Below are 27996 nucleotides of genomic sequence, written 5' to 3' on the forward strand. Positions count from 1 at the left end.
TTGAAGTCTTGAAACAATGCATCTGACACGCTACACTCAGTCTATGGACATCCTCTAAATGCTCACCTAAACACCCAAAATTCAAGATGGTTATTTTCAGAAGGAAAAACACCTAGGTAGCCTTTCCACGTGATCAGAAAATAAAATGTTTGTATTGGTAATGCCAAGTTAGTACCAGGCTACAATTGACAGTCTTGTGTCGTCGTCGCCCCACCACCTTCTCCTTTAAAAACAATCACAGCTAGATAATTAAAAACAGGGTTTATAAATGAAACTAACAGGAGACCCTTGACTGCAGCTGCAATGTCACTGACTGCTAAAAACAGACAGACACACCCCATATCAGTTTACTAATTAGTTGCTGTGTAGGAGGCTTTAAAAATATTACATAATTACAAATAACCACCACATTGTTTCAAGAACCTTTATACATCTTTTAATTAGATTAGCTTTACAAGCAACTTGAGAGCTCTTTCAGTAATTAACACTGCTTTTCAAAAGTTACATGACTTTATAGGAAATCTGCAAATTAATTCTGAATTTCTTTGCCTGCTAGATAAAAGTCTTGTGTTTTACAGCTGGCTAATGTCATGAAATAAAAATAGCATTATGAAGCTTTATCTTTAACCAGGACTAAACACATATACAGGCCGTAAGACAGTTTAAAAATAGTCTGAAACAGGTTCCTGCTTGGTAACGCCCAAGGCTGAAGATTTAACTGACATGAACAGCTTCTAAATGGACATTAGAAGACCCAGTTTGGTGACCTTTTGTAAAATAACCAACTGAGAGATTTAAGCACATTTTAAATCTTCCCAACAAGCACAAATGTAAGATGTTGATACTTTGAATAGAGGGACAAACAAACAAAAAATGTAAAGGCTTATTATGTTGTCCATGTCTAACACATTTAACATAATACAAAAGCAGTTAAAAGTTAGAAATGGTGTTTCTTAGGCCTAAAACAGTGCATTGCACTGCAGACCAGACAGTAGAGAAAATTTGCACTCCTTGGTCAGGCTTGCAGAGGCACTTACAGTAGACATGTTTTCTTCGGATTTACCAGGATTAAGAGAAAAACCAAACTGTTAAAAGTTTTGACAGCTAATCATTTTAAAGGGGGTGGGGGAAACAAAAAAAACCCCAAAGACTTTTGCCAGATGTTCCCTTAGTATGCTATCACAATACTGAATTTCCCACCTTTTGTCAGTTGTCACTAAACGTAATCCTTTTTTTTTCATGTTTTACATGAATAGTAAGCAATTTTTAATAAAAATTACTGAGCTTTCCATAGAAAAGGTCTCTAATACAAGTACAAACTATACAGATGCTAAAATAGGCAAAGTTGTACATACAGAAATATTTCTGTACACTTACATTGTTTTGGTTAACTGAGGGAATCAAGGGATAAAATATGGAGCCTTTAAATGGGGAGGCTCGTGTTTGTAAGGCTGCTAGAACTCAGAAGCTTCCCTCCAGGGGGTTACTTTTGAGCACAAACCAATCCCTTCAAAAGAAAACATTTCAAAATATCTGGTTGAATTAATTTTATTCTCTATTGCTTCCTCACTTAAAAGTAATTTAGTTTTTCCTTGTCAAAAACATTTTCGTATTGATCAGAGGCCAATGTTATTTTGGGAAGAAAAAAATCTCAGCAGTAGGAAAATATTTACATATTAAGCCTGCAGTGATGCACTTCAGTCCTAATGCATTAAATATACCCCTTGATAGTATATAAGGGGATCAAGGGACCCAACTGCAAATGAGGATACTACTGCTTTGGGGGAAAATCTCTGAAGTTTCATGACCTTACAAAAAAACGTAGCAGAAAGTAAGCTTTTGAAAACAAGTCAAGATTGAGATCTCCCATTAAAGTAGTAGAAAGGATGTTGGTACACCTAAAAGCCTAGAAAAGCCCTTATGTTCTAGGGATTTGATACTTATGGGCAGAGTCCACCTGGCACTTCATCTGCACAAGCCCCACTGGAAAAAGCAGGAGCTGCACATGAGTACTGCTGTGTTCTTGAATGATTTTCATTCACATCGAATGGCTCTCATAGATGAAGTTCCCAGCGGAACTGCAACCACAGTTCTCAACATGAAAAAGACAGTACGGATAACGTCAAGTCCACTTAGTGCTAGCCAGTCACTTAGAAAACCCAAATGACACAGATACAGAAAGCTTGCTCTCTGGATACAACATATAAAACCACAAATTTAAGGAAGTAATTGACAGCAAGATAGGCATCTGTTTCAGTTTTTTTTAAAAAAAAAAGTTTCAGAGAGAACACAAACACAATACAGCAGCAATCTTTAAAAAAATTCAAATTAGTGTAAGATATGAAAATAAAACAATTGGGTTCTTAAATGGGAATTAAAGTGCTCCTTTTCAGACTTAAGTGTAAAGACAGAGTGATCATCAGTTACTGGCAATTCTTATTTAAATTAGGTTTTACATGGTAGGAGAACAGTGTGAAAAGCAAATTTACAAAAATAGTTAAATGCCATTTTGGAGAAAAATGTTTGCTTTGCTCGATGTTGATCAGCTGTACCTGGTTATACAAAAATTATTTAAAATTCAAAACTTTTACCACATTTTTTTTAAAAAGGGGGGATGATAAATAGCATTGAACTGGATGATTGAATGGCAAAATATGAAGGATGGAAAACTTCTATGTAGGGCACTTCATGTGTAAGCTGTTTTTTCCCCAATGCTTATCGTCACATAAGCAGTTAACAGGACTAGAGTCACAATCATGTAGTACAATGCATAAGCTATTAGAAATCCATTTGATGAAACACTGAAACCCATAATTCATTTGTTTATTCCAAACGTTGATTTGGCGTTGATTTTCCTTTATCTCATTATTCACATTCAAAAGTTAATAGACAGCGCCTAGGACTGTTGTGGGGAGGGGGAGAAGGACCAGGACGTAGCACAGGGAATTACTAGATCAAAGGCTTTATAGAAGATCTTTCCCATTTGAATCAGGAGGCTTGTTAAGTTCAGTCTCCACACCTTTTTCACCTGTAAGACAAAGGGGGAGTTATTAAAAAAACCCAGAAATACTATACCATTACAAGTTTGATATGCAAGGTGGCCAACCACACTCTTGCGCACACACGCACGCACGTGCGCGCACACACACACACACACACACAGGCCACACCATCTCCCTAACTCACACACTCCACATACCGGTATACACAACTACACATGTGTGCATCTCTCACTCACGCATACATACCTTCCTGCCTCTCACAAACAGACATACACATACTACACAGAGATCTCTCCCTCTCTGGCCAGGTGCACCTCTCCCTCACCCCACAGACCTCATGTATAGATTTCCTTCTCTCTCACATGCACACAAGCAACATATAGATCAATCACCCCCCATATATCTCTCCCTCACTCTCACAAATCATACATACAGCTCTCAATTTCATGCATATATGCACTACTGGAGCACACACACCCCCACCTCAATTCAGAGAAGCACCTCTCTGGAGCACAACAGTATACCCAAAGCAAAACTACAAGGCTCCTGGAAGTATGGCAAAATCTGCCCCAATGAATGCTCATCCTTTCTGGTGCCACTCAAACTGATCTGAAGGTAAAGGTAAAGGACCCCTGACAGTAAAGTCCAGTCGCGAACGACTCTGAGGTTGCGGCGCTCATCTTGCTTTACTGGCCGAGGGAGCTGCCGTTTGTCCGCAGACAGTTTTTCCGGGTCATGTGGCCAGCATGACTAAGCAGCTTCTGGCAAAACCAGAGCAGTGCACGGAAACGCCATTTGGCTTCCTGCCAGAGCAGTACCTATTTATCTACTTGCACTTTGGCATGCTTTTGAACTGCTAGGTTGGCAGGAGCTGGGACCAAGCAATGGGAGCTCACCCCGTTGCGGGGATTTGAACCACCAACCTTCAGATCAGCAAGCCCTAGGCTCAGTGGTTTAGACCTCAGTGTCACCCGCGACCCTCAAATTGATTTAGGAGAATGCAACACTCTATTAAGCTTGTCAAATATATACATCTTTCCTTTCTCCACATTTTTACATGACAAAAATCCAACAGATCTGTTCTTCATTTGTTCTAGATTCTAATTCAACACAATCATAAACACAACCTCAGACGGTATCATTTGTGCATCAAATTCAAATAATAAGGGAATGTTTAAAGACAGTAATAGTGTTTGCTGCACATTCATGCATCAAATGTTTTAATAATTTTCTAGAAGCTTTCTTGGTTGGGGTGACTTAACCTTATGATTAAGAAGGACTGAAATAGTTTCTTCAGTTTGCATAATGTTTCAGTTGGGTATTTTTCCCCTATGTGGCCTTTGAAACTTGTTGCTAGCTCTGAGCCACTATGGGTGGGGCAAGAAATAAGATGAAATTAAGGCTCTTTTCATTTCAAGATACTCAAGATAGTGGTACCTCGGGTTACAGTCATTTCAGGTTACAGACTCCGCTAACCCAGAAATAGTACCTCGGGTTAAGAACTTTGCTTCAGGGTGAGAACAGAAATCGCGCGGCGGCAGCAGGAGGCCCCATTTGCTAAAGTGGTACCTCAGGTTAAGAACAGCTTCAGGTTAAGAACAGACCTCCAGAACGAATTAAGTTCTTAACCCTAGGTACCACTGTATAGGTCTTACTGAAGTTCATTATTAACTACAGCTATAATATCACTGTACAGTAATACCTTCGCGAATGTCCGCCTTGTCTAGTGTCCATTCCAGCAAACCCGGAAGTACCGAATTGGGTTACTTCCGGGTTTGCTGCTCGTGCATGCGCAGAAGTGCTAAATTGCGCTTCGCGCATGCGCAGAAGTGCAGACCACTCTGTGTGCATGCACAGACACGGCACTTTGCCCTGCGTCCTTTTCAGCTAGTGGCCGGGGCTCTGGAACAGATCCCAGCTGCACAATGAGGTACAACTGTACTTAGAAGCTGCTGTTGTCAGTTACTTTTACAGCTACGAACACTAAAATACAGCTGATTTTAGAGAGAACACAAACATAAAAAACAGGGAAATCAGTTACCTGTTAAGTATTTTACTTTAGCACGGGCTCTTTCATCTGCATCAAAATACCACACTGTTATTGCGTACCTTTAAAAGATAAAAAGAATGAAATAGTAAACTACACATTTTATGAAATAGTAAACAACACATTTTAACACTCTCTTAGATCCCTCCAATTACATGACAGAACCGTATACCTTAGCCACCTAAACAGCAGTGTATACTGTCAACTTATTCTGCATATTTGTAACGTAATAATTTGCAGAACTTAATACAATCTGTAACTTACTACTTTGAGCTTGGCATATGCATCTGGCATATTAATTATACAGTTTGTGGTGAATGCTGAAGACACACCTCTTTACCCTGGCCTTTGACACCAGATTAGTATTTTTAGGACCCACCTTATTTCTGTGATTGTTAAGTTGCTTTAAACTGCTTTGAATTGTGTTTTTAAGTGTTGTAACCTGCCCTGGGACCTTAGGGAGAAGGGCAGGTAAATAACAGCACTAATAATAAATTGGTGGCACTGACAAGTAGGAAGCATCCAACTCTAATCGTCTTCAGCTTTATTGGAAAAAAATGGCCCTTCAGACTTTACCCAACTAAACCGATGTCTCCTTCCAATGAAAAGCAAATTCGTTCTTAAGAAAACAACAGGGCCCCTGCTGGATCAGAGCAAAGGTTCATCCGGGCCAGAGTTCACACTGGCCAACCACAGATGCCTATGAAAGGCCCAAAAGTAGGGCGTGAGTGCAATAGCATTCTGATGCTTGTGATCCCCAGCAACGTTCCTTGATTTTAGACAGCTTCCTGGTTTTATAACTTTTAAGGTTGCAATCCTATACAAACTTGCTTGCTAGCAAGTACTAAATTTTAATGAACTCAATGGGACTTCCAAGTAAGCATGCCTAGAATCAGACTGTAACTCAAAGCTGCTGCTTAAAAAACAAACAAACAAGAACATATACAGTGGTGCCTCGCAAGACAAAAAGAATCCGTTCTGCGATTTTCTTCGTCTAGCGGTTTTTTCGTCTTGCGAAGCAAGCCCATTGACAGCTTAGCGGATTAGCGCTACAGCTGTCTAGCGGCTTTCAGCGATCAGCTGTTAAGCGGCTTATCAGCGGAACAGCTGATAAGTGGCTTAGCGGCTTAGGAAAAGGGCGAAAAAAGTGGAAAAAAACCCGCGGGGACTCGCAAGATTTTTTCATCTTGCAAAGCAATCCCATAGGGAAATTCGTTTTGCGAAGCGCCTCCAAAACGGAAAACCCTTTCGTCTAGCGGGTTTTCCGTCTTGCGAGGCGTTCGTCTTGCGGGGCACCACTGTACTTCTAATATATTTTATACCAGCAAACTCTCCTTAAATTTTCACAACATATGAAGAAGTAGGAAGTAAGAAATGAAGTCTGCACCCCAAAAAGCATAGGTCTAGCACTTGAGAGAAGCTCAGGACAGGTTAGGTCAGAAAGGACAGTCTAAGAAACTTGGGAGGTTTGACTTTATCTACCTGCTCTTTCCCTTGGAGACACATCAAACTAAGTTGCATCTCTACACTTCCAAGAACTGCCCCCTTTCACTTCAACAGAATGTTAATTACAAGGTTTATAAATTTAACATTTGTACAGTACCAAAAAAGGGAACACCATTCACTCAGGAAACAAACATCTAATCTAATGCAGTGATAAATTTTGCAGTGTATGCACATAAAGTCTTATTTCAAGAGACATTTACAAAATTATTTATTCTACTGATACTCAGATGTACATGCACTTGTTTAAAAGCCAAATCTGCATATTTATTAATATGCAAACATCACCTTTACTCTAAGCAGCTCAAGGCGGCATACAAGGATCAGGCTGGCTCAAGGTCACCAAATGAGCTTCAAGGCCAAGTAAAGATTTGAAGCCTGGTTTCCCAGGTCCTAGTCCAACTTTCTAACTACTACATTAAATTGACTCTTATAAACACAGCTATTTTTATCCCTTTTTTAGTCTTCCCAAATAATAGCTCTCACACACCTGTTAACAATTCATGACTGGCCTCAATGATCAACTCCTATGCCTTCATCTGCTTTATATGACACGTAAATTAATTTATTTTTTTTATCTGAGAAACAAACTGACGTGTCTACTCCCCATATATAGGCCTTCAGCCTAAATGTACTGCGGTCCAAAAAATCTCGGGGAGAAAAAACCCGACAACTTATAACAATGCATGACACCATTGATAAGACAATGACTTTTTTCCATTTAACCTGCTATAAATCATGACAAACCTTAGCTTTTCTTGATCCATAACTAATGGTAACATAGCATGTCATTAATCAATGCAAGTTAAAACTCTCAAAATTTGTCAAGCGTAAGTCATATATTCTGAATAACTGAGGCTCCATTTATATTAGTCACTTTCCTGGGACAGATAAATCCAATTTTTGCAGATTTCCAATTCCTTCTCATTTCTGTTGTAAACTTACTAAAGTCTGCCGGTATATATTCATTCATCTTACCTTGTAGCAAATGCAGGCTGCACTTCATGAGGGTTGCGGCGGTCAGACCAGAAAAACAGCAATCTATCAAACTTAGGTTCAATGTCAGCAAACTGGGCTTTGCCTTCAGGAAATATTCGAAGAATACCTCCACTTACCTTAAAAGACATAAACAGTGCTTCACAATCAAAGATGCTATCAGTGATCTCAATGTACCAATAGCACCTACATATAGCTTCCTTTTAACTCAACTATTTCTAGAATAATTAAAGCAGACAGTAAGATTTCCTTCTCACTATGATCCAAATAAAAATAAGTTGCACTAATGAAACTTTTTTTTTTTTGATGTTCATATGTTGGCTCTATAAAATGAACCAGCACAGACTGAAAAATCATTCAAACAATCAAAATGTCTCAGATTTTTGTAACATACATTAATGAATGTGTTTTAGTGTATATTTAAATAATCAATATTAATAAAATGGAACTTTTGCAAAACCAAAAATTACTGTTTTATGAGAAACAAAATATCTGTGCTGATATTGTTAACTGCATACAAATTCTGAATGAGTGGTCCACAGAATGAATATAAACACAACCTTTTAAAAAACTGAATAATGTAGGAACTCCTCCACTGGGTTAAATTAAAGACCCCATCTAGTCCAGTATCCTGTTTTTACAGGAAGTAGAACCGGGGTACAATAAGCACGCTCCCTGGATTTCTGACAAGCAACTAGCTTAGTTGAGTTTTAATTGGTGCAATTACCAGCCACTAGTCTAACCAATTTCTATACTTTGCCCAACATTCTCATAGTTCCTTGAAGTTAAATATGAACAATGAGGAGTCAGCACCATAACAAATAGCTATCAAATGCCTGAAGAAGGAAATAAATTCTAGTCTTTCTCCAAAGACGACCAGGGAGATCAGTGAATATATGATCTATAATTTATTTTCACTATAGCAAATAAATATATTCTTAACAAAGTTGAAAGCGTCTCATAACCTTAGTATTAAAGAAGGCAATTCCTCACATTTACACATAAACTAGAAGAGTTGTTTCATGTTTAACATTAGCATCAAAGCTACACAGACGTTTACTGCCATAAAAACAATAAGCGGGATCCAAAGAGCTACTTGAGGTGCATTTAAAACTTTCAGCATGCCTAGTGTGATTTTTTACAGTTTTCTAAGGAAAGTATGTTTTTATATCCTAGCTGGAGTGGAAGGGAGACCAAATACTAGGTGAGGTGCGCTGGATATGGGATCGGATGCAACTTCAAAGCATATGTTTACTAGGTGTACGAGATATTGCTTTAAAAGGCATGACACGTTATTCAAACATGTAAAAAACCCCTCTCTAAAATAGAATTACCTTGGCATCCCAGTCTTTATTAAGGTAATATATACATGTGACACATCTTCCATCTCCATTTGGATTATCAACATGGCGCACGTATCCTGTTCCATTGCCTGGATAACAAGCCACCATTGCCTGTAATAAAAACAGAACAAAACTAGCATAAGAACAGACTGTTGGCTACAATAGTATGCTTCTTTCAAGCCAAACTTCAGGGAGAGGACTTTGAGGGTGCCAGGAAAGGCCTCTCTGAGAACATGCACCTGCAAGAACCACATTCAAAACTCCTGCTTTATGCAATTAAACCTCATGTCATGCCTAATGATTAGCATTCCAAAGCCCTGGGAAGGGGAATCACCAAGTAGGAAGCTCTAGAACGGGTCAGCAAGGTTTACCTCACCTGGGCCGGTTCACTCCAGCGGGGATCCCTCCGTGGGCTCCATGAGTGTGTGATTTCCGGTGTCTGCATCTGCACAGACACAATTTCCAGCACCGCGGAAGCGAGTCCCTGCGCTGCACAGGTTTAGCACAGCGTGCGGGGACTCGCCGAGTGGGTGGCTCGGGGGCCGGTTAAACGACCCCCGTGGGCTGCTTGTGGTCCATGGGCCTTAGGTTGCAGAGCCCTGCTCTAGAAAGTGGTTATAAATTAGCAACCTCATTCATTTAAAACTGGCAGGCTGATTCCAGTACCCGTTTATTTAGAGGGGGAAGGTGCTGGAATACCTCACCCTTTGAAAATCCAGAGACCATAAAGGAAAACACGTTTTACACACTTCTGTTGTTTTTCTTTTCTGTTATGTCCCAAATACACAAAAGGGTTAAGGAGTCATTGTAGAGATAAACCTGGAGATAAGTGCACCTTCTTACCGTTTCAGAAATGGTTGACCATCATGTTTACTAGAATACAAGATCAAATGAACAGTCAACAAAGCTATTTCCTAGGGGTCAGTAAATATCTTGCTTTACAGTCATGTAGAATGCATGTAGCCCTGTTAGATTTAAGTAATTTTGCTGGAGTTAATACACTGTTGAATACAAAACACTAGCCCTTTTCTACTGTATCCCCCCCCCCAAATGTCCAATTCTTTGTGATAAGAATTAAATGTCCCACTAGATTTAAAATAGGTGGGGTGAATATTTCATAATGCTTTTATTTCCACTCTTTTTTGCTAGCTATAACAAAACAAGCTAAAAAGGTTAAAGGTTAATAACAAGGAAACAGCTTGAAAGAAGATGGACAAGAATTCACTACATGCTAAAGAGGAAGTGCTGGAATGAGCAGCTGCTACAAAAAGACAATTTAAAAAAATCTAGAAGAGACAGGTGATTATAGGAGCAAGCACAGGATGTATTAAACACAAATCCAAAGGAAACTAGTACAATAGTAATTGAAGAATACACCGCAAGATGTAAACTAGAGGAGTTTGCCTGACTTTCAAAACTAGACCCATACCTTAAATAATGTTATTTAAATAAATTATTTAAATAATCAATGTCTGGGAGTAAAAACAAGAGACCAAGCAATTTTAGCAGGTTAAGATGCACTACTATTGTATTTTGCTCACTGCAAATATAAATGTGATGTGAATTTAGAATATCAGAACACAAATATAAACTTATTTTAAAGATACAGTACTAACTTTAAGGCAGGAATTCTATACACATGTACTTGGAAAGAAGTCCTAGTGAAACCAAAAGGGCTTACTCCAAGTAAACCTGCAGACCACAGGAGATACTTAATAAAATTTTAGCCTTGCTTAACATCCTATTGGATATAAGTCCATAGACTCTCGCCCTGATAAAATTATCAAATCCTCAAGTTTCATTGATGGCATCATTACAAGCAAGACACATGATTGGGAATAGCAAAGAATTTTTTGCTTTTTGCTTTTAAATTATCAACTGAATTTCCACCACCCAGCTTCACTGGATGACCTTGGTTCTAGTGTTATGAGAGAAACTTCTCTATCCACTTTCTCAACACTACAAAAATGTATCTTTTGGAGATAAGGCAAGAAGAACTGTATGGTTTTTCCAAGTGTGATCCCACCGCAGATTTCTGGTAAAGGCCCCAGTAAAACTGGCAAATGCTATTTTCAGTCTTGCCTATAATGATCCTTGGAGCAGAATCTATAGGTCAGAGCTTTTCAAACTTTTCATGCTGGTGACACCCTTTTTAGACATGCATCATTTCATGACACAGTCATTCAGTTTTACTAGCAAGCCGGAGGTTAAACTATCCCCTTTCCAGTCCCGGGAGAGGTGCAGGGAGTGTTCACGCAACACACCTACTAACGTGTCGCGACACAGTTTGGAAAGCTCTGCAAATCCACTGCACTCTTCACCACAACCCCTATCTCTCTTTCTCAGTTAAAGCTAGCTCATATCAGGGTAAGCATGAATACCCAGCACCAGTCCAGCACTGTCTGCAGTGAATTTCTCTGCCCCCACATGCTTCTTACTGCCTGGGCTGAGTGCTCCTGAACTCCTTCGTGGTTCTTCAACCTGCAAGAGCCTGCTTACTTGTCTCTCTGATTCTCAGGACCTGAACAGTAAGTCAGCAGGCTGCTACATCCTTCTCTCCAAAACATGCTGCAAGCCTAGCCATCACAGATGCACTGCTGAATAAACAAACACAATGTTATACAGACCTTTAGCTCAAAAGTGAAGAAATAGTGCTTCAATTCAAGTAAGCACAACTGAAGCTTTTAACACCCACCTAGAGAGGCTGGCTGAGAGGGAGAGGCATTCTCTACAATGGTGTCCTCTCCCTTTTCCTTCCTCCAACAGGCAGGCTGTTTATCTTTTGTAATATTGTACAATGGTTTTTGCCTTCAGGTAGGCTCCTAGTCCAATCTCTGTCCAATACTTCCCAGGCACAGGGCCTGAACAAATCCAAAATACAGATATCATTCGAAATACTGGTTTTATTATATGAGCTCATTCTAATTCAATCTGGTTCCACTGGATACAGTAAGTTTCCCCATATTCTGAACCCCTCTTTTTTCTAGATCTTTTCAGCGTTAATTTGTTGATTTATTGTTGATTTTTTTTAAAAAAAAATAATATATATAAACATTTTAAAAAACTTTGTACGAAACCAAAGACTCTTCAGATGGTGTTCCTGTTTGGGGGAGGAAACTCTTCAAATATTCTTTCCTCTTTTAGTTCTTTTTTATTTTATTATTATTCTGGTTCAGTTTGATTTCCTGCTATCAAGTTGATTATTTGACATTTCTACAGAAGATATAAGAAGCAATCCTATGGATGCTAAGACTGCAATCCTATAAATGTTCATCTGGCAGTAAAAAACCCTGAACTCACTTCTGAGTACACATGCATAGGAAGAAGAAGAAGAGTTTGGATTTGATATCCCGCCTTTCACTCCCCTTCAGGAGTCTCAAAGCGGCTAACATTCTCCTTTCCCTTCCTCCCCCACAACAAACACTCTGTGAGGTGAGTGGGGCTGAGAGACTTCAAAGAAGTGTGACTGGCCCAAGGTCACCCAGCAGCTGCATGTGGAGGAGCGGAGACGCGAACCCAGTTCCCCAGATTACTAAACTACTGCTCTTAACTACTAAGATCACACTATTACAAGCCTTATTGAATCCTGCTTTCAATAAATGTGCCCGGGATAGGGCTATTAGTATACTTGATGACCCTAAAACATTCTAGATGACATAGAGTAACTAAACACAATCTAAAGCAGGTATTATAGTATCTGTCGGAAGCTGAACAGGCAAAAGGGTTTAGTGAGAAGGAAGAAGCTGGGGCAGAAAGCAGTCCTAATGTAGAGGCAGAAGGTGGGGGGCAGGAGACAGGGATGAGGCAGGCTGCTGAAGAATCCAGGGAGTTTCCCTCTCCTGCTGTGACCAGCTTCCTACACCTGGTCAACCAGAACATGCAGAGAAATGAAAAGAGCAGAGGAGAGATTAGGTGTGCACAGACACAATCTCCAATTGCTTGGGAAAAACCCTGCAGAGGAGGGGACTTGGGCAGCTGTGGAAAAGTGGGGACCTTCAGTCTTTGCAGCTGCCTCCCTGGGGCAAGACCTACTGGGAAGAGTAGCTGAGATCATTAGGCTTTCACTGTTTTTGGTTTCTTTGAATAAGGAGTTAACTTCGCTGACACCAATGCTTTTTATTGCTGACCTACACCTGACTCTGGCTCCTGATATATGCAAACCTTAAACTGTAGTCCAATTTAACCATGGTTTGATGAAACAAATCAGCTTCATAAACCATGGTTTGTAGCTGGCATTTCTCAACACACAATTGTTAGGATAAATCATACTTTCTTGTTTTGTCTGGATCTATCAAACGGCAGTTAATAGAAAATGGAAGTGAAAGCTTCCAAACTCCTCCATGCAACCATACAAGGGAAGAGGAGGGGATGAGAAAGCAAGGCTAAGACACACTGCAGCTCATTCCTGTCATGATAAACCATTATGATGCCCAAACTGGCTTCTACTGTTCACATGCTCCTAATGTGTCAAAATTATTTTGCTTTTAAAATTTGAGAAACACATTTATAGAGCAGACTATTATCTGATAACTCACGCTTTCCCCCATCTATGATTTTCAGTTGCTTATAAAATTGGGATTTTCAATTTGCACAACTGAATAAAATACTATATACAAAAGTATTCCACTTCCTTTAAAATCCACATTTTGTACCACACACCCTTTATGTCAAAATAAGCAGGTTTCCTTCCCTGTAGAGAACAGCTACAAGGCCTTTTCCTGTCAGACACTGAACAAGCATAGTAGTGGCTTAAACAATATGACATTTCACCAGCTGTGTGAGGCTAAGACAGTAAATTTACTTCATGAATTTTCTGCAAAACAATTGCATTTTCTATTCAATATTACAAGTTAATAATTATTTTCAGTAATATTATGAAGTGTAAAGCCCTTGTCATTGTTTCTGTGATTTAAATTGTGTGACTTTTTATTATTATCAACCAATTTGCAAGGAAGATTGACTCAAAGAAGAATATTGTGACATAAAAATAAAGACTCAAGACTTAATAAAACCTGTGTTAGATGCATAAATAGTTGTCTTCATGCTTCTAGAACCCTCTCTTGCAGTTCTGATAGGAGGTATCACCCCTGGTTCACATAAGACACCTGTTGCAGCAGAAGTGGCTTAAGGCCCTCAACCAAATACAGAATTAAGCCCATTTTAAGAACTTTGTTGCCATGGCAAGGGAGTGGGAGAGAAAGCAAGACTCTTTTTATCAGCCTGCCTGGCTCAAGTGACATCTAGAGCCTTCCCTCTTGGACTCCATCAACAGCAAGCCACTCTGTATGGGACAGCGAGAGACAAAGTGGCCCTGGTTTTTCTTCTCTTTTGCTCCCTATTTGGGTGTCTCTTTCTGTGAACACCAAAATACTGTGTTATACTTTGCTTACTTTGTGATATGTTGCATTAACAAATGCAGAAAGGGCCTATAGAAATTTAAATATGAAACCCTCTTTAAATATTTCCAGAAAAACGCCCCCCCCCCCCCGTATGGCTTCTAATTATTGGTTAACATGCAGGATAGCACCTCTCTTACCCCAGAGACTATATTTTTGACAGCTTTAAAAATAGGGCAAGTACTAATTAAGCTCTCCTACGAACTGTGGCATTGGAAGACAGAGAACACAATGTTCTGGATTCTATCCAACAGTGGGAATCAAAATACTCATACTTTCCTCTCCTCTCCCTTGATTCACTCCTTCAGGAAGAGGAAGTCTTACTTGTGGTCATTACAAATCAAATTAATAGCAGTGTTTTCAAATAGTAGAGTTTTTTCAGACTTTCAATATATTTTAAATTCCCTCAAAAATACTAGGGAGGGTTTAAAAGCTAGACTTTAGGTATAACAAAAAAAGCCTAAGATTTGAAAAATTCATGCTGCATTAAAAGGGGTATGAAAGATTAGCCTCTACTCTAACAAAGACAGAAGATTTCTTAAAATGAGAACATTGATTAAGAAGTGCTCTATTTTCTGCCAAAATCTGTGTCAACTGGACGTAAATCAGTCTTTGGATGAGAGAAGATGTGCTCAGTGTTCACCTCCATAGAGAACGTTTCGGATGATAACCAACATTTTGTGATTGGACTTGTGCAATGAGACCTGCTCTTCCTCCCCCAGCTGTCCCCCCTCAACAGCCCAATTTGTTCAAGAGTTTTCTGAACCTATGGAGCAGATTTTGGAAGCACCGGGGGCTGCAGGGGTGAGGTGAGAAAAGGAAGGCCCTTGCATGCATGGAAACCCTTAGCACACAGGAGTGGATGATAATCTAGGAGAGAAGAACAAGACAGAGTGAACAAGACAGTTGAAAAGCCAAAACAGTTTGGCATATAGTACAGTAAAAATCCTTTGTTAAACTGCTTCCTTATTTGGGATCATGAACAGGCACCTGTTGGTACAACACAGCTCCTTCTTCCCTCCATGACCCCTGTGCTCTGGGGAAGATTTTGGAGGTGCACAAAGGAAGGGAGAAAGAGGAGAAAATGGAATACCCATTGTGCAAAAAGAATTTCCTTGTGCAAGAAGGGAGACATTGTCACCCATTGTGATTACTTTGGGGGTAATTCTCGCTAACCCTCAATTACATTTCAATTCCTCTCACAAACATAAGTTTTATTTTCCATGAGAAGCACAAAGGTGACATGGAAGAAAAATCAGGTGTCAAGGGCAAGGCAATGTATAAAGTAAAACAACTAATTATCTTGTGCTCATGGAAGGGCTTTTGATCCAGCAGATACCTCAACTAACAGAAGAGTGGAGGCAATTATTGCTGATTTCCTTTCCCCCTGCAGCACCTACTTCCAACCTGTTCTCCCAACTCTAGTTGGGGGTGGGGGCAGGGCACTGACAGTGTAAGGCAGGGGTTAGCAAACCTTTTCAGCAGGGGACCGGTCCACCGTCCCTCAGACCTTGTGGTGGGCCGTACTATATTTTTTTGGGGGGGAAATGAACCAATTCCCATGCCCCACAAATAACCCGGAGATGCATTTTAAATAAAAGCACACATTCTACTCATGTAAAAACATGCTGATTCCCCGACCATCCACAGGCCGGATTTAGAAGGCAGTTGGGCTGGATCCGGCCCTCTGGCCTTGGTTTGCCTACCCATGGTGTAAGGGAAAGAACCAGCAAAAACAGTGCCCCCCTCCTTTTCCTTTAGCAGATGCCTCCACTAAATCAAAAGCACTTTGAGGACTCAAAGATATGCACATATAGTTTATAAGGTCCTGAAAATTAACATCTGCTTAGTATTGTAGACCGATCTGTGCTCTGAGATTACCTATGGTCGCTGCATAATAAAGCTGCTCATTTTTTATTGTAGTGAAAACTATCTTCTTTTCACACTGGCAGTTTCATGAGTAGATTTGTCCCCCCATAATGCTACTCCTGTTGGGATCCTGGTTATTTAGGAAAAAGAACCAACCATGTAGTATTTGTAATTTTTTGTTTCAATTTATACTATTCAGGGTTTGTCAACATCACTGGTGAAGGGAAAAGAAAAAAATATCCAATGGCAAGTCATTGATTCTAAAATTGGATTTGATGAACGGAGTGGAAGTTTTGCCCTACCTGTCTATGGAAGTCCACAGAAGCTCCTTTTCATTCAAAAAAGAGGTGGCTCCTCAACTGAGCTAGGAATGCTCTAACATGGTCTGCTCTTTGTGGTTAGGGAACCCCTATAAGCTTGTGCCACAATAAATCCATCAAGCCTTTATAGTGCCATAATTTTGTCACAATTAAACTGCACAAATACCTTCTAAACTGTAACACAACTGCGGTTTGTATTCAACAAAATCAGAATATATCCACTGAAATAAGGGGATCTAAGTTAGTCACATTCATTGATTTCACTTTGTTTATTCTGAATATGGCTAACAGTGGCTACAACTCTGAATCTTTTTCAGCACTTTGACAAATATAGGATCCAGGTCCTGAATGCCCTCTGAAATAATAATAATAATAATAATAATAATAATAATAATAATAATTCATTATTTGTACCCCGCCCATCTGGCTGGGTTTCCCCAGCCCCTCTGGGTGGCTTCCAACAAAGATGAAAAATACACTAAAATGTCACATATTAAAAACTTCCCTGAACAGGGCTGCCTTAAGATGTCTTCTGAATGTCAGGTAGTTGTTTATCGCTTTGACATCTGATGGGAGGGCGTTCCACAGGGCGGGCGCCACTACCGAGAAGGCCCTCTGCCTGGTTCCCTGTAACTTGGCCTCTCGCAGCGAGGGAACCGCCAGAAGGCCCTCGGAGCTGGACCTCAGTGTCCGGGCAGAACGATGGGAGAGGAGATGCTCCTTCAGATATACTGGACCAAGGCCGTTTAGGGCTTTAAAGGTCAGCACCAACACTTTGAATTGTGCTCGGAAACGTACTGGGAGCCAATGTAGGTATTTCAAGACAGGTGTTATATGGTCTCGGCGGCCGCTCCCAGTCACCAGTCTAGCTGCCGCATTCTGGATTAGTTGTAGTTTCCGGGTCACCTTCAAAGGTAGCCCCACGTAGAGCGCATTGCAGTAGTCCAAGTGGGAGATAACCAGAGCATGCACCACTCTGGCGAGACAGTCTGCAGGCAGATAGGGTCTCAGCCTACGTACCAGATGGAGCTGGTAAACAGCTGTCCTGGATACAGATTTGACCTGTGCCTCCATGGACAGCTGTGAGTCCAAAATGACTCCCAGGCTGCGCACCTGGTCCTTCAGGGGCACAGTTACCCCATTCAGGACCAGGGAATCCTCCACACCTGCCCGCCTCCTGTCCCCCCAAAACAGTACTTCTGTCTTGTCAGGATTCAACCTCAATCTGTTAGCCGCCATCCATCCTCCAACCGCCTCCTGACACTCACAGAGGACCTTCACCGCCTGAAGGTCTTCTACTGTTTCAGTTAAACAGAGAAGTACAATGGAACCTCAGGTTAAGTACTTAATTCGTTCCGGAGGTCCGTTCTTAACCTGAAACTGTTCTTAACCTGAAGCACCACTTTAGCAAATGGGGCCTCCTGCTGCTGCCGCGCCGCTGGAGCACGATTTCCGTTCTCATCCTGAAGCAAAGTTCTTAACCCAAGGTACTATTTCTGGGTTAGCGGAGTCTGTAACCTGAAGTGTATGTAACCTGAAGCGTATGTAACCTGAGGTACCACTGTATACATTTGGGGGAAGGGGAAACTCACACCTTTATTTGTTGTTTTTTGGCTGGCTTTTTACTAACTAAACATCTCCAAATATGGGCTATTTCAAATCAACAGTTACCATATAGAAAAGAGCACTAGATTTAGATGGGCATATGCTTAAAGTTTATACAAACTTCAAAGCTGTAAGTCAGCAGTCCATGTTGTATTTATGTTTTCAATACAGTTAATCTTAAATCCTAAAACACTCAGGCTAGATCCCATTTATAGACTCACTGAGAAATGTCAACAAAGGGCATGCAAAACTAATGGAAGACTGGTGGAGCAGAGTGCCCAAGCAGCAATCTCTGTGGTTGAGCATAGTCTAAACACTGCCAACAATTGTCAAGTTTTATTCCACTATACAACACTGAATCTATACATATGGCTGGTCTCCAAGATTAAATAAGGCTTTAAGCAAGAACAAAAGATGTATCTTTTAGCTGGCAGGTTAACACTATCATTTTCCTTTAAACCACATTCTCATATCCCAACTGTTTGAACTTCAGAAAACATTTCTGATTAAAGCCAGGTTAGCAGTGTACAAGCAATACCAAAGCTCCTCTATGGCTTCCTCTGCCAACATTCTTCATTCTTAAGACAGCAACATTCCTTATGTTCCATTTCTGGCTTTTATCAAATCAAGGCTATGCAATGGAGGGCAATTCCTGCATCCTTTTTAAAAAAAGAGGTTGATAATGAAGCAAATTACTGACAAATAATCACAGGAACTACTTCTTTGCTATTCTTATCATCTATGGTCTGAGAAACAAACATTAATTTTAGGCACCATTGTCATTTTCTAATGTTATATTTATTACGCATTATGTAACTTATGAAGAATTAGTGCACAATTTGGCTGTTTTCCCTTCCATATTTCCTTTTGAATCATGTGCACATTTAGATTTCAAGTCTGCAGATACGAGATGGTACTGTTTTATTTGGTTTATATAAAGTTTTAGATGGTTTACAAATAATAATCTAACTCTTTTTATAAGAATTACTCAGCACTGTCACTCAGAGTTTCATTTCCAAGCGCTCTCTCTCTGTCTCTCTCTCTCTCTCTCAAATAAATTTTATTTTACTTTCTGAATGGGAGCTCAAGTTTGAAATGGAATAAAAAACAGTGCTTATATGTCTACATTTTATCAGCAGAGTGGCATAACTTGTTCACAGAACAAGGGATGAAGAGCAGTTGTTCTACAAAGTTCAAACCACCAATGAGGTTCAGTAATACAAAATGATGCAGTGTTCTAGAAAGCAGTGATGTGAGGTGGAATTTCTTTCAAGTGCTTTCTTTTTTCTGTGGAAATAAGTTAATTAGTAACAATAATTGGATATCAATTGCAAATACAATTAGACAATCTTCACTATTTCCAGGCTGTGGAATCAATATATCATGTAATTATAAATGAATTAATTAATTTTGTATACCATCCTATACCACAGATCTTGGGGCAGTTCACAACATAAAATCACAATATAAAAAACAGAAATACATTATAAAAACAAAGATAATAATCCTCCCTTCCACAACATATTTTAAAAGGGCATCAGATGTCAATCAGCCAAAGGACTGGTTAAAGAGGAAGGTTTTCACCTGTTGCCTAAAGGTGTTTAATAAAGGTGCCAGCCTTCTTTGGGCTGTTCTATGGGCTGCTAAAATTTATTAGCATATCAATAGTTTTCATTACCATTGTTGTTTTCTTCTATTTAAAGAACTGCAAGGATGGACATGCCTGGGTATGCATCAACTCTGTGTTGGGTCTGAATAATGAGGCAAATCATAGAGATTTCAGAGGTCTCTTCCCAAGGTGAACTATGTTGTCAATAACCAAACCCCTTGGTCAGACAGCGGGCCCACAAGAATATATGTATTCCAATTAAAAATCTATGCAGTATAATATCCCCCCCCCCCAGATAGATAGATAATACTTTATTCGGCTATAAGCCCACAAGGTAAAACAAATCAATAGATAAAATAGCATTTTACAATCTAAAATATCAACTAAAATATTTCAACGCATTTCTAGTCAATTACATGTTGTATATTGATACAAGGGACGTGGGTGGCGCTGTGGGTAAAACCTCAGCGCCTAGGACTTGCCGATCGCATGGTTGGCGGTTCGAATCCCCACAGCGGGGTGCGCTCCCGTCGTTCAGTCCCAGCGCCTGCCAACCTAGCAGTTCGAAAGCACCTCCGGGTGCAAGTATATAAACAGGGACCGCTTACCAGCGGGAAGGTAAACGGCGTTCTGTGTGCTGCGTTGGCTCGCCAGATGCAGCTTGTCACGCCGGCCACGTGACCTGGAAGTGTCTGCGGACAGCACTGGCTCCTGGCCTATAGAGTGAGATGAGCGCACAACCCTAGAGTCTGGCAAGACTGGCCCGTACGGGCAGGGGTACCTTTACCTTTATTGATACAAAAAATTAACATGGGTACTTTTAAAAGTTTTGTTTACTAAATGTAAGTAAAATAAGTAAAACCACCCTGAAGAAATGTGGAGTGATGCATGTCTGAGGAGAGTGCATTCTCTGGGGCAGCCCTTAAGTTGCAGAATTATCTTCCCACAGAGGTACATTATTATACAACTTTCATTATAGGCTGAATATACATCTCTCTACTATGGCCTTTGACACCTCAGTGATATTTTTAGGACCCACCCTGCTCTTCTGATTGTAAATTGTCTTAAATGATTTACCATAAATCTTTTTATTTTTACATTGTTGTAATCAGCCCTTCAATCTTATGGTGATGGGAAAGTAAGAAATCAAAATCAAATCAAATAGTAGTAGTAGTAGTAGTAGTAGTAGCAGCAGCAGCAGCAGCAGCAGCAAAATATTTTTTTGTGCAACCTCAGCCACTATTTTAATTACGTAATCCTCACCTCCACAGCCCCAAGTCCATACCTGCAGCAAACCTGCAGCAAACTAGTCAACCAATATCAATATTAGCTAACATTTTATTTAGCAAGTTATATGAAGTTTTATTAGCTCAAGCTGTTCTTATCAACTTGTGAGGTTTCTGTTTTGTTTGTTTTTCTTTACAAGGCTAAATGACAACTTCCTTCACAACCGACCAATAGGATTTTAATTTCAATTAACAAGCTTTAGTCAAGATTCCTGCCTTGTATAGGGGTGGACTTGATGACCCAAGGCTCCCTTCCAACTCTAGACTTCTAAGCAATAATAACATACTTAACGATTTTTTAATTTTAATTTTACTTTCGGGTAAATGTTAACCAACTAGTGGAGAAATGGAGATAATAATGCAAACAAAGCTCTAGTGCAAACTGATACTTTCATTGCACTGAAAGTCAACCACATTTACTAGAATACTAATTAAAGAAAACATGCAGTAATTCAAATTCGACACTGTTCAATATCTGGACCACAGTATTACCCACTGAAGTTACATGCCACGACAATTAAAAGGCTTTCCAAGCCAAAAAAAACCCCCAAAACCTGTGGTCTAACCTCATCAGCAATGGCCTGTTACAGAACTGGGCTCAGAGTAGCCTGCTTGCAAAAAGGTCTTTTAACCTTCTTTAAAATTCCGATCTATAACCTAACAAATCAAACCAGGTACAGGAAGACATTTTTTAATTCCTTTCAAAACCATTTAGTTTTATTGGCTTTATACCTATTTAACTAAAACAAGGAGGTGTTTCCTGCGTATATCTAAAACAGAGGTTAGGAAGTGACAATAAATGACAGAGTCAACACAATAAAACTGCAAGCTCACAGCAAGATGGGATAAGTGCAGGTAGTCACAGTGATCCGGAACAAATAACCCCAGAAGTAGTACAAGGGTAATATTTTGGTTTGGTCCAAGTAAAATGCCTTACATAGCGTCAGATCACTGGTCCATCTAGCTCAGTATTGTTTACACCACCTTCTCCTACCTGGTGACCTTCAGTTATTTTGGACTACAATTCCAATCAGCCCCAGCCAGCACAGTCAATGGACTGGGATGATGGGAGTTATAGTTCAAAACACCTGGAGAGCACCTCGGTTAGAGAAATCTGGCTTACACTGACTAACAGCAGCTTTTCAGGGTTAAAGGCGGAAGTCTTTCCAAGCCCTAGTTTGAGAAATTGTACCTGGGAACTTCTGCATTCAAAGCATGTGCTTTACCACTGAACTATGTATTCTCTTGCCCCATATACTAAGCAAACCCAGAATGTGTTGACTTGCCTTCTGTCAGTGCCATTTTCATCTGAACACACAGACTAGTTGCATTGGTCTATTAGACTTGAAAATCTACAACTTCCAAATATCCAAGAGGTGCAGCACACTGTTAGGAACAGGACTGGCAACTACAATTTTTGGGCTGAAAACTAAGCGTAACCAAAATGAGGAGCCTTGTATAGGATGAAGAGAAACGGTGGTAATGGCAGCTGTTCCAAGTGGAAAAGTAAACGGATGACAAGAGTTTTAAAATGGCTCTTACTGGTTTGTATTCCTTTATTCTTTTCAAAAGGACATCTTTATTTCAGTTCCCCAGACACAAATCAGGTATTTGCTCATTATGAATAGCCAAAAACCCTTTAAGGCAGGCACAGGCATACTCTGGCCCGCCAGATGTTTCCGACTACAATTCCCATCATCCCTAGCTAACAGGACCAGTGGTCAGGGATGATGGGAATTGTAGTCCCAAACATCTGGAGGGCCGGAGTTTGCCCATGCCTGCTTTAAGGTAACATAATGCTATACAGAAATAATATTGTCAGAGGAAATATTCAAAAATGGAATTTCTGCATGATAGTGTCCTGAAAAGATGTTCACAAGTAGTTAAAATCAGTTAGAATTTTTTCTAATACAACAGTGCTTAAGTTAAGGCTATTTTAATGACCACCTATCTTTTACTAATCCTGGGGCCTGTAAATAGCCACACACCTTCAAAAGAATTTTTTTACTAATACCAGTCTTCTTTGGGGGTTTTAAATTTCATGTTTGACCTATCTGCTTGACATATTTGCTTTGATAGCAGGACTGGTCACTTCTGCAGACTTGTCTGCAAGACTGGACTAACCTAAGTCTGAATCTTTTTACATATCCACTGCCCAATATTAAACATGTTAACACAGGTCTCTCTCATTTGTGACATAAGGACACTTTTATTAAACCTGTTTAAGATACACCAGTTTCATTTCCCTACACACATATTAACCTACAGTACTTTTAAGAAGTTATCTGCCTGTCTGCTCCATAATCCTAACATTATATTTAAATGCTTGGTATGCCTTTAAAGGAAATACAGTAAAGTCTGCTTAATAAGCTGTATTTTTTTTGGCAAACATTTTTGCAGAGGAAGTTTTACACTGTATATGTTAAGCACCTTCTTATCTAGCACTTTGTGGATGGCTACCTCAGCAGCTCCCATGTGCTTAAGCCTGGGTGCTTGTATAGCTCAAGTCTCACAATTTAGGACAGCGCATTAACAGTTCAATCCTATACATATCTATTCAGAATTAAGTCGCAATGAGTTTAATGGGACTTACTCCTAAGTAAGGGGGTTATGATGTTTCACACTATCTGCAACCAGTGTTTGAAACTCCCATTGTTCTAGGCGCATTTTGCGACAGGTAATTTCATTAACATAAGCAGTTTCTGAATTCTGGGTGCAGTACAGCACCTAAGATTTCAGATTAAAACTGCAAAGTGGAAGGAAAGGAGGACCTTTTTCTGCCTCTCCACTTCCAGCTACTCTTTGAAGACAGGAGAAGAGACCTTCTTAAGAATATTAGGGAGGTGGGCAGGAGAAGAACTAGATCATGTGAAAAATGAACACAAAATTTTAGCTGCAGTTCATTCATTTTCAGCTTTGTATTCTTGTTATTAAAAAGTGCGCCTAGACATTCTGTTGTTGCGCCCATAACCGAGGTTTAATATGCCATTTAACTCCTAGCTTTCGTATCTGTTTCTAACACTGTCTGCAATGTTATTTTTTTTTACAGCTAACAGCCTGCTAGATATTGTATCAAAATATAAATATAATGTGGTCCCTGTACAGAGATTTATACGTTAAATTAAAGGGGCAAGCCTATGGTAACTGTCAACAGAATATAGAATCAGCATTGAAACAGATTATGTATCAGAAGACTAAAGGTGAAACTGTATCAGAATGTTTAGAATAGAGATATTTCAGAATATTGCTTCATTAACTGAAGGGCTCCACAATTCACAACAAGAAATCTGAGATCATCCTTTGCCCCCTCTACAGCCCCAAGATGTAGTAGGCATACTTGTGACATTGAATGGATTTATAGAGCCTTTCTCTCTTAATGATATTCTGATGATTTAAGAGGTTCAGCTCCCTGTAATGTCTAGGTATGTTGCTACCTTATATCAATGTTCACATTTGAAATTAGTCATGCTGAGTTTCATGCCAAACACTGTTGCACAATTAGTTTCCACTGATATTTAGTAAAGGTACAATTCTGCTAATTTTTTGTAATTTAATTAAAGCCTAGTATATCATATTGTCTCATACTGAACATGCAGGTACAACTGTTAAATGACAGTTTTATTTGCCTGTTCTTTATAACAGTGGTAGATGGGATCAGAACATCTTCCTAGATAGTTTATATTCTCAAGGTTAAGTTTTTTTTTTTTTTAGTAAACATGAATTCTGATTAAAATGGTTCCCCTTAAAGGGCTTTGCTACATGCTGCTGAGAGAGCAGAACTATGAGGCACATGCACTAGTTTCAGATATCAGTTCTCACCCAACCTTATCATATCGGTTACAGGTCAGAAAAAAGCAACTGTGAAGTAGTCCTAGATACTACTGGCAGTTGTACCACCTCCAGCTAGGTTGACAGAACCACAGAAGAGAAATTTTATTTGATAATATCCAGGCACAATACTGTTCATGTGATGATGTATGATGGTGACAGCACTTATATGAGGAAACACATAGTTCTTAACAATAGCTTTATTTTGTGACTATCTTGATTTTAATTCTTATCACAATACCTAGCTTTAAAAATGAAATATTACTGTGCTACTAAAATTACATAATCCCTAAACTCCAAAATCCATAGCTGGCCAAGTGTCACAAAACTGCAGTAAGCTTTTGATTTCTCCAGAATTCACCATCAGGCAAGATGTTATACAACTCAGGGGGTGGGGTCAAGGAAAAACGTTATTTCTTGCCTAATTAAGAATTCTGGAGAATCCAAAAGCTTGCCACAATTTTGTGACATTCTAGATAGTCCTCAGAAAGGTACTTGACCAACTGTAGATTTCGGAGTTTTTTCCCTTATGGATCAACATCGCTAAGTTTGCTTTTTATGACTACTGTTGGTGCTGAGCACTAAAGTTTTGATGAGTGGAGTATCCGGGGGTGGTGTTACGTTATTATAGAGCGCTGAATTGCTCCTGGCATTTGAAACTTTGATTTGATGGCCAACATATCCTATTTTAAATGCTGATAGTATATAAATATTATCACACCTCTGCTACACATACCTTGATAAATAGGGGGAGAGGCACTGAACCTCCAGGAACATCAACAATATGCGAGGTTGGTTCATTTCAAAGCTAATTAATCAGGGACACCAAACTGAGGACATACACACCCAGTTTTGAACATGGCACGATCAAAACTGATTCAGTAGTGTCACAAATCCAGCAATACGCCACACTACTATATCATCTTTTTATGACTTATTCTCCTGGACTACTGGACTCTGTGAAGCTTTATATTTTCAATAAAGTTTTTAGTGCTTAAAAAACACCTGACTATAATACCTCCACTTGTTGCAAGGCAGAAGCGAATTGCCTAAAAGTTAGCAGTAGAGCTGACACAGTTAGCAGTCAGGCTCTCAAGCTGACTATAAATACAGTAAGTCTTTGCTGGGACTGATGGACAGAGTGCAGTAGCTCTTTATGAATGGAAGGATCCTACACTACTTCTTCCCTGACCACACCCATTTGATTTGACTAGTAAAGCAGTGTCAAGTTACTGTGGTCCCCTTACAATCACAGCTACAAGCCAGTGTAGCACAATCACAACAGTATTAATTATATGCTTAGGGAATCAATGCAGTAATATTATATATTCTCAGCATTCCTCCCTTGTGGACCTGAAAACGTGATATGGATAGGGCTGCTCGAGTTGTAGGCAAAAACAAGTTTTGCCAGCAAATCCAGCTAAGTTTAACATTAACTATGCATTAGGATAGCAACCTTCAAGAATGTGGGAACCCTTGCTGACTCTAGCCCTCGCCATTGTCACTCACCAACGATTTGAGAATCTTGCCTTTTAAGCTGCTCTGAAATATAATATTCCTGAAAATAAGCGTGACTAGGGAATTCAATAAAGAGGAAGGGGGAGTCACCATCGGCCAGTGAAAGTCGTGAACTTGCCGCAGGTGGAAGGTTTAGAGATGGTGAGGGGGGGAGGAGGAGGTGTCACTCACTTTCGTCCTGCCGTTGATTTTGTAGTTGCCCAGCTTGCCGTTGCAGTGGCGAATGAGATCGTCCATACTGTTCATGAGCTTCCCGATGGTCATGCAGCCGGGCTCCTTGCCTTCCACCCAGGTGATTTTGTCGCCGCGGATGTCCCGAGAGGAGTCGCTCTTCTGGCTGACCAGCTGCCCGTCCGTGAAGTGCCCGGTGTGGTGCAGGGCGCGCACCTCCTGCTCGATCTGCCCGCCCAGCTCCTTGCCGAGGAATTCGTCCACCACGCAGATGCCGTGCTTGTTCATGCAGGGCACGATGTACTCCAGCGCCAGCCGCTGCGGCACCAGGGACTTCATCTGCCCGTTGGGGCGCAGCGACTCCTCCGCGCTCAAGTTGGACTTATCCCGGTAGAGGAGCGCCGCCTTCCCGGCTCCGGGAGCCGCCGCGGCCGCTTCCTTGCCCTCCTCCCCTTCCTCCCCTCGGCTCTCTGGCGCCACTTTGGCAACGTGGTTGTTCGTTACCGCCGCCGCCGCCTTCTTCTCTTCCGAGGTAGAGTCCGGCTGCGGCTTGGCCGGGAGCGCCGTTACCTTCTTGGCGGCGGCGGCTGCCTCGTCTCCTTCTCCTCCTGCGGAGGGCTGGGGCGAGCGAGCGTGGCCTTGGTGTCGCTCGCCGCCGCCGCCGCCGCTCCGGTGCTGAGCAACGCCCCCTCCAGCCGCCGCCGCCGCCGCGCTGGGCTCGCTCCCCCGGCAGATGAGCTTGTGCTTCTTCCAGTCCTGGCGCTGGTGCTCTTTGCTACAGTAGAAGGAGCTGCGGCAGCGCCCGCAACGCAGCAGGTTTTCCATCTTCCCGCACAGCTCGCAGTACTGCCGGTCCCGCTCGCTGCTGGCGCTGCAGCCGCCGCCGCTACCACCGACACTGTTACTGTCGCCGCCGCCACCTTGTCCGGCCCCGCCGCTGTTGCCGTTGCCGCCGCCGCCACTCCCACCGCTGTCATTGGCCATGTTGCCGCGTCCCCCTCCTCGGTCGCCCCTGCTTCTCCTCGAGCGGCCTTGGGAAGGAGAAGGAGGCGAGCGGCTCACTTCATCATGGCCGACCCCAGTCAGCGCTGCGGCCCCCGGCTGCCTCGCCCGCCTCCCGCTCCGCTCCTGGTGGGCGGAGGACAGTCAGCCACCAAAACCCAGCGCCGCCGCCGCCCTCTTGCCCGCCGCCGCCGCCTCCTCCTCCGAGGCTCGCTTCTGTCACCGCCTCATAGCAGCGGCGAGCCTCGGTGGCGGGGCAGGGAAGCAGCCCCTCTCCCGCCGAGACTGCCCGGCCCTTTCCTGCCCGGCCTCAGCCTGCAGCGCTGAGGGGGGGAAAGCCGCCGCCGAGTGCCGGCGCGAGCCCCTCGGCCTGCCTGCGCGCCTGCCTCCTCCTCACTCGCTCGCTCGCTCTGGCTGGAGTCGAGCGCGGAGGAGGAGGAGTTTGCGCCGCCACTCACGGGCTGCGCTCTGCACGTACGCCACTTCCAGTCAGCCCGCGCG

General features: G+C 41.4%; 1 protein-coding gene and 1 long non-coding RNA gene across 2 annotated transcripts; one reads left to right on the plus strand and one right to left on the minus strand.

Moving 5' to 3' along the window:
• Positions 1-413: 413 nt before the first annotated feature.
• Positions 414-27990, minus strand: EGLN1 (egl-9 family hypoxia inducible factor 1). Its single transcript, XM_083732586.1, has 5 exons — positions 26494-27990; positions 8883-9002; positions 7531-7667; positions 5044-5111; positions 414-3028 (listed from the first exon to the last, which is right to left on the minus strand). The coding sequence occupies exons 1-5, from the start codon at positions 27475-27477 to the stop codon at positions 2964-2966; spliced, it is 1374 nt and encodes a 457-aa protein (XP_083588712.1). The 5' UTR covers positions 27478-27990; the 3' UTR covers positions 414-2963.
• LOC310841663 lies at positions 12483-16603 on the plus strand. Its single transcript, XR_014562667.1, has 2 exons — positions 12483-14062; positions 14097-16603. It is a non-coding gene; the product is annotated as an uncharacterized lncRNA (long non-coding RNA).
• Positions 27991-27996: the final 6 nt, after the last annotated feature.

Source organism: Podarcis gaigeae, assembly GCF_964106915.1.
Source record: "Podarcis gaigeae genome assembly, chromosome: 3".
In the NCBI taxonomy this organism is placed as follows: domain Eukaryota; kingdom Metazoa; phylum Chordata; class Lepidosauria; order Squamata; family Lacertidae; genus Podarcis; species Podarcis gaigeae.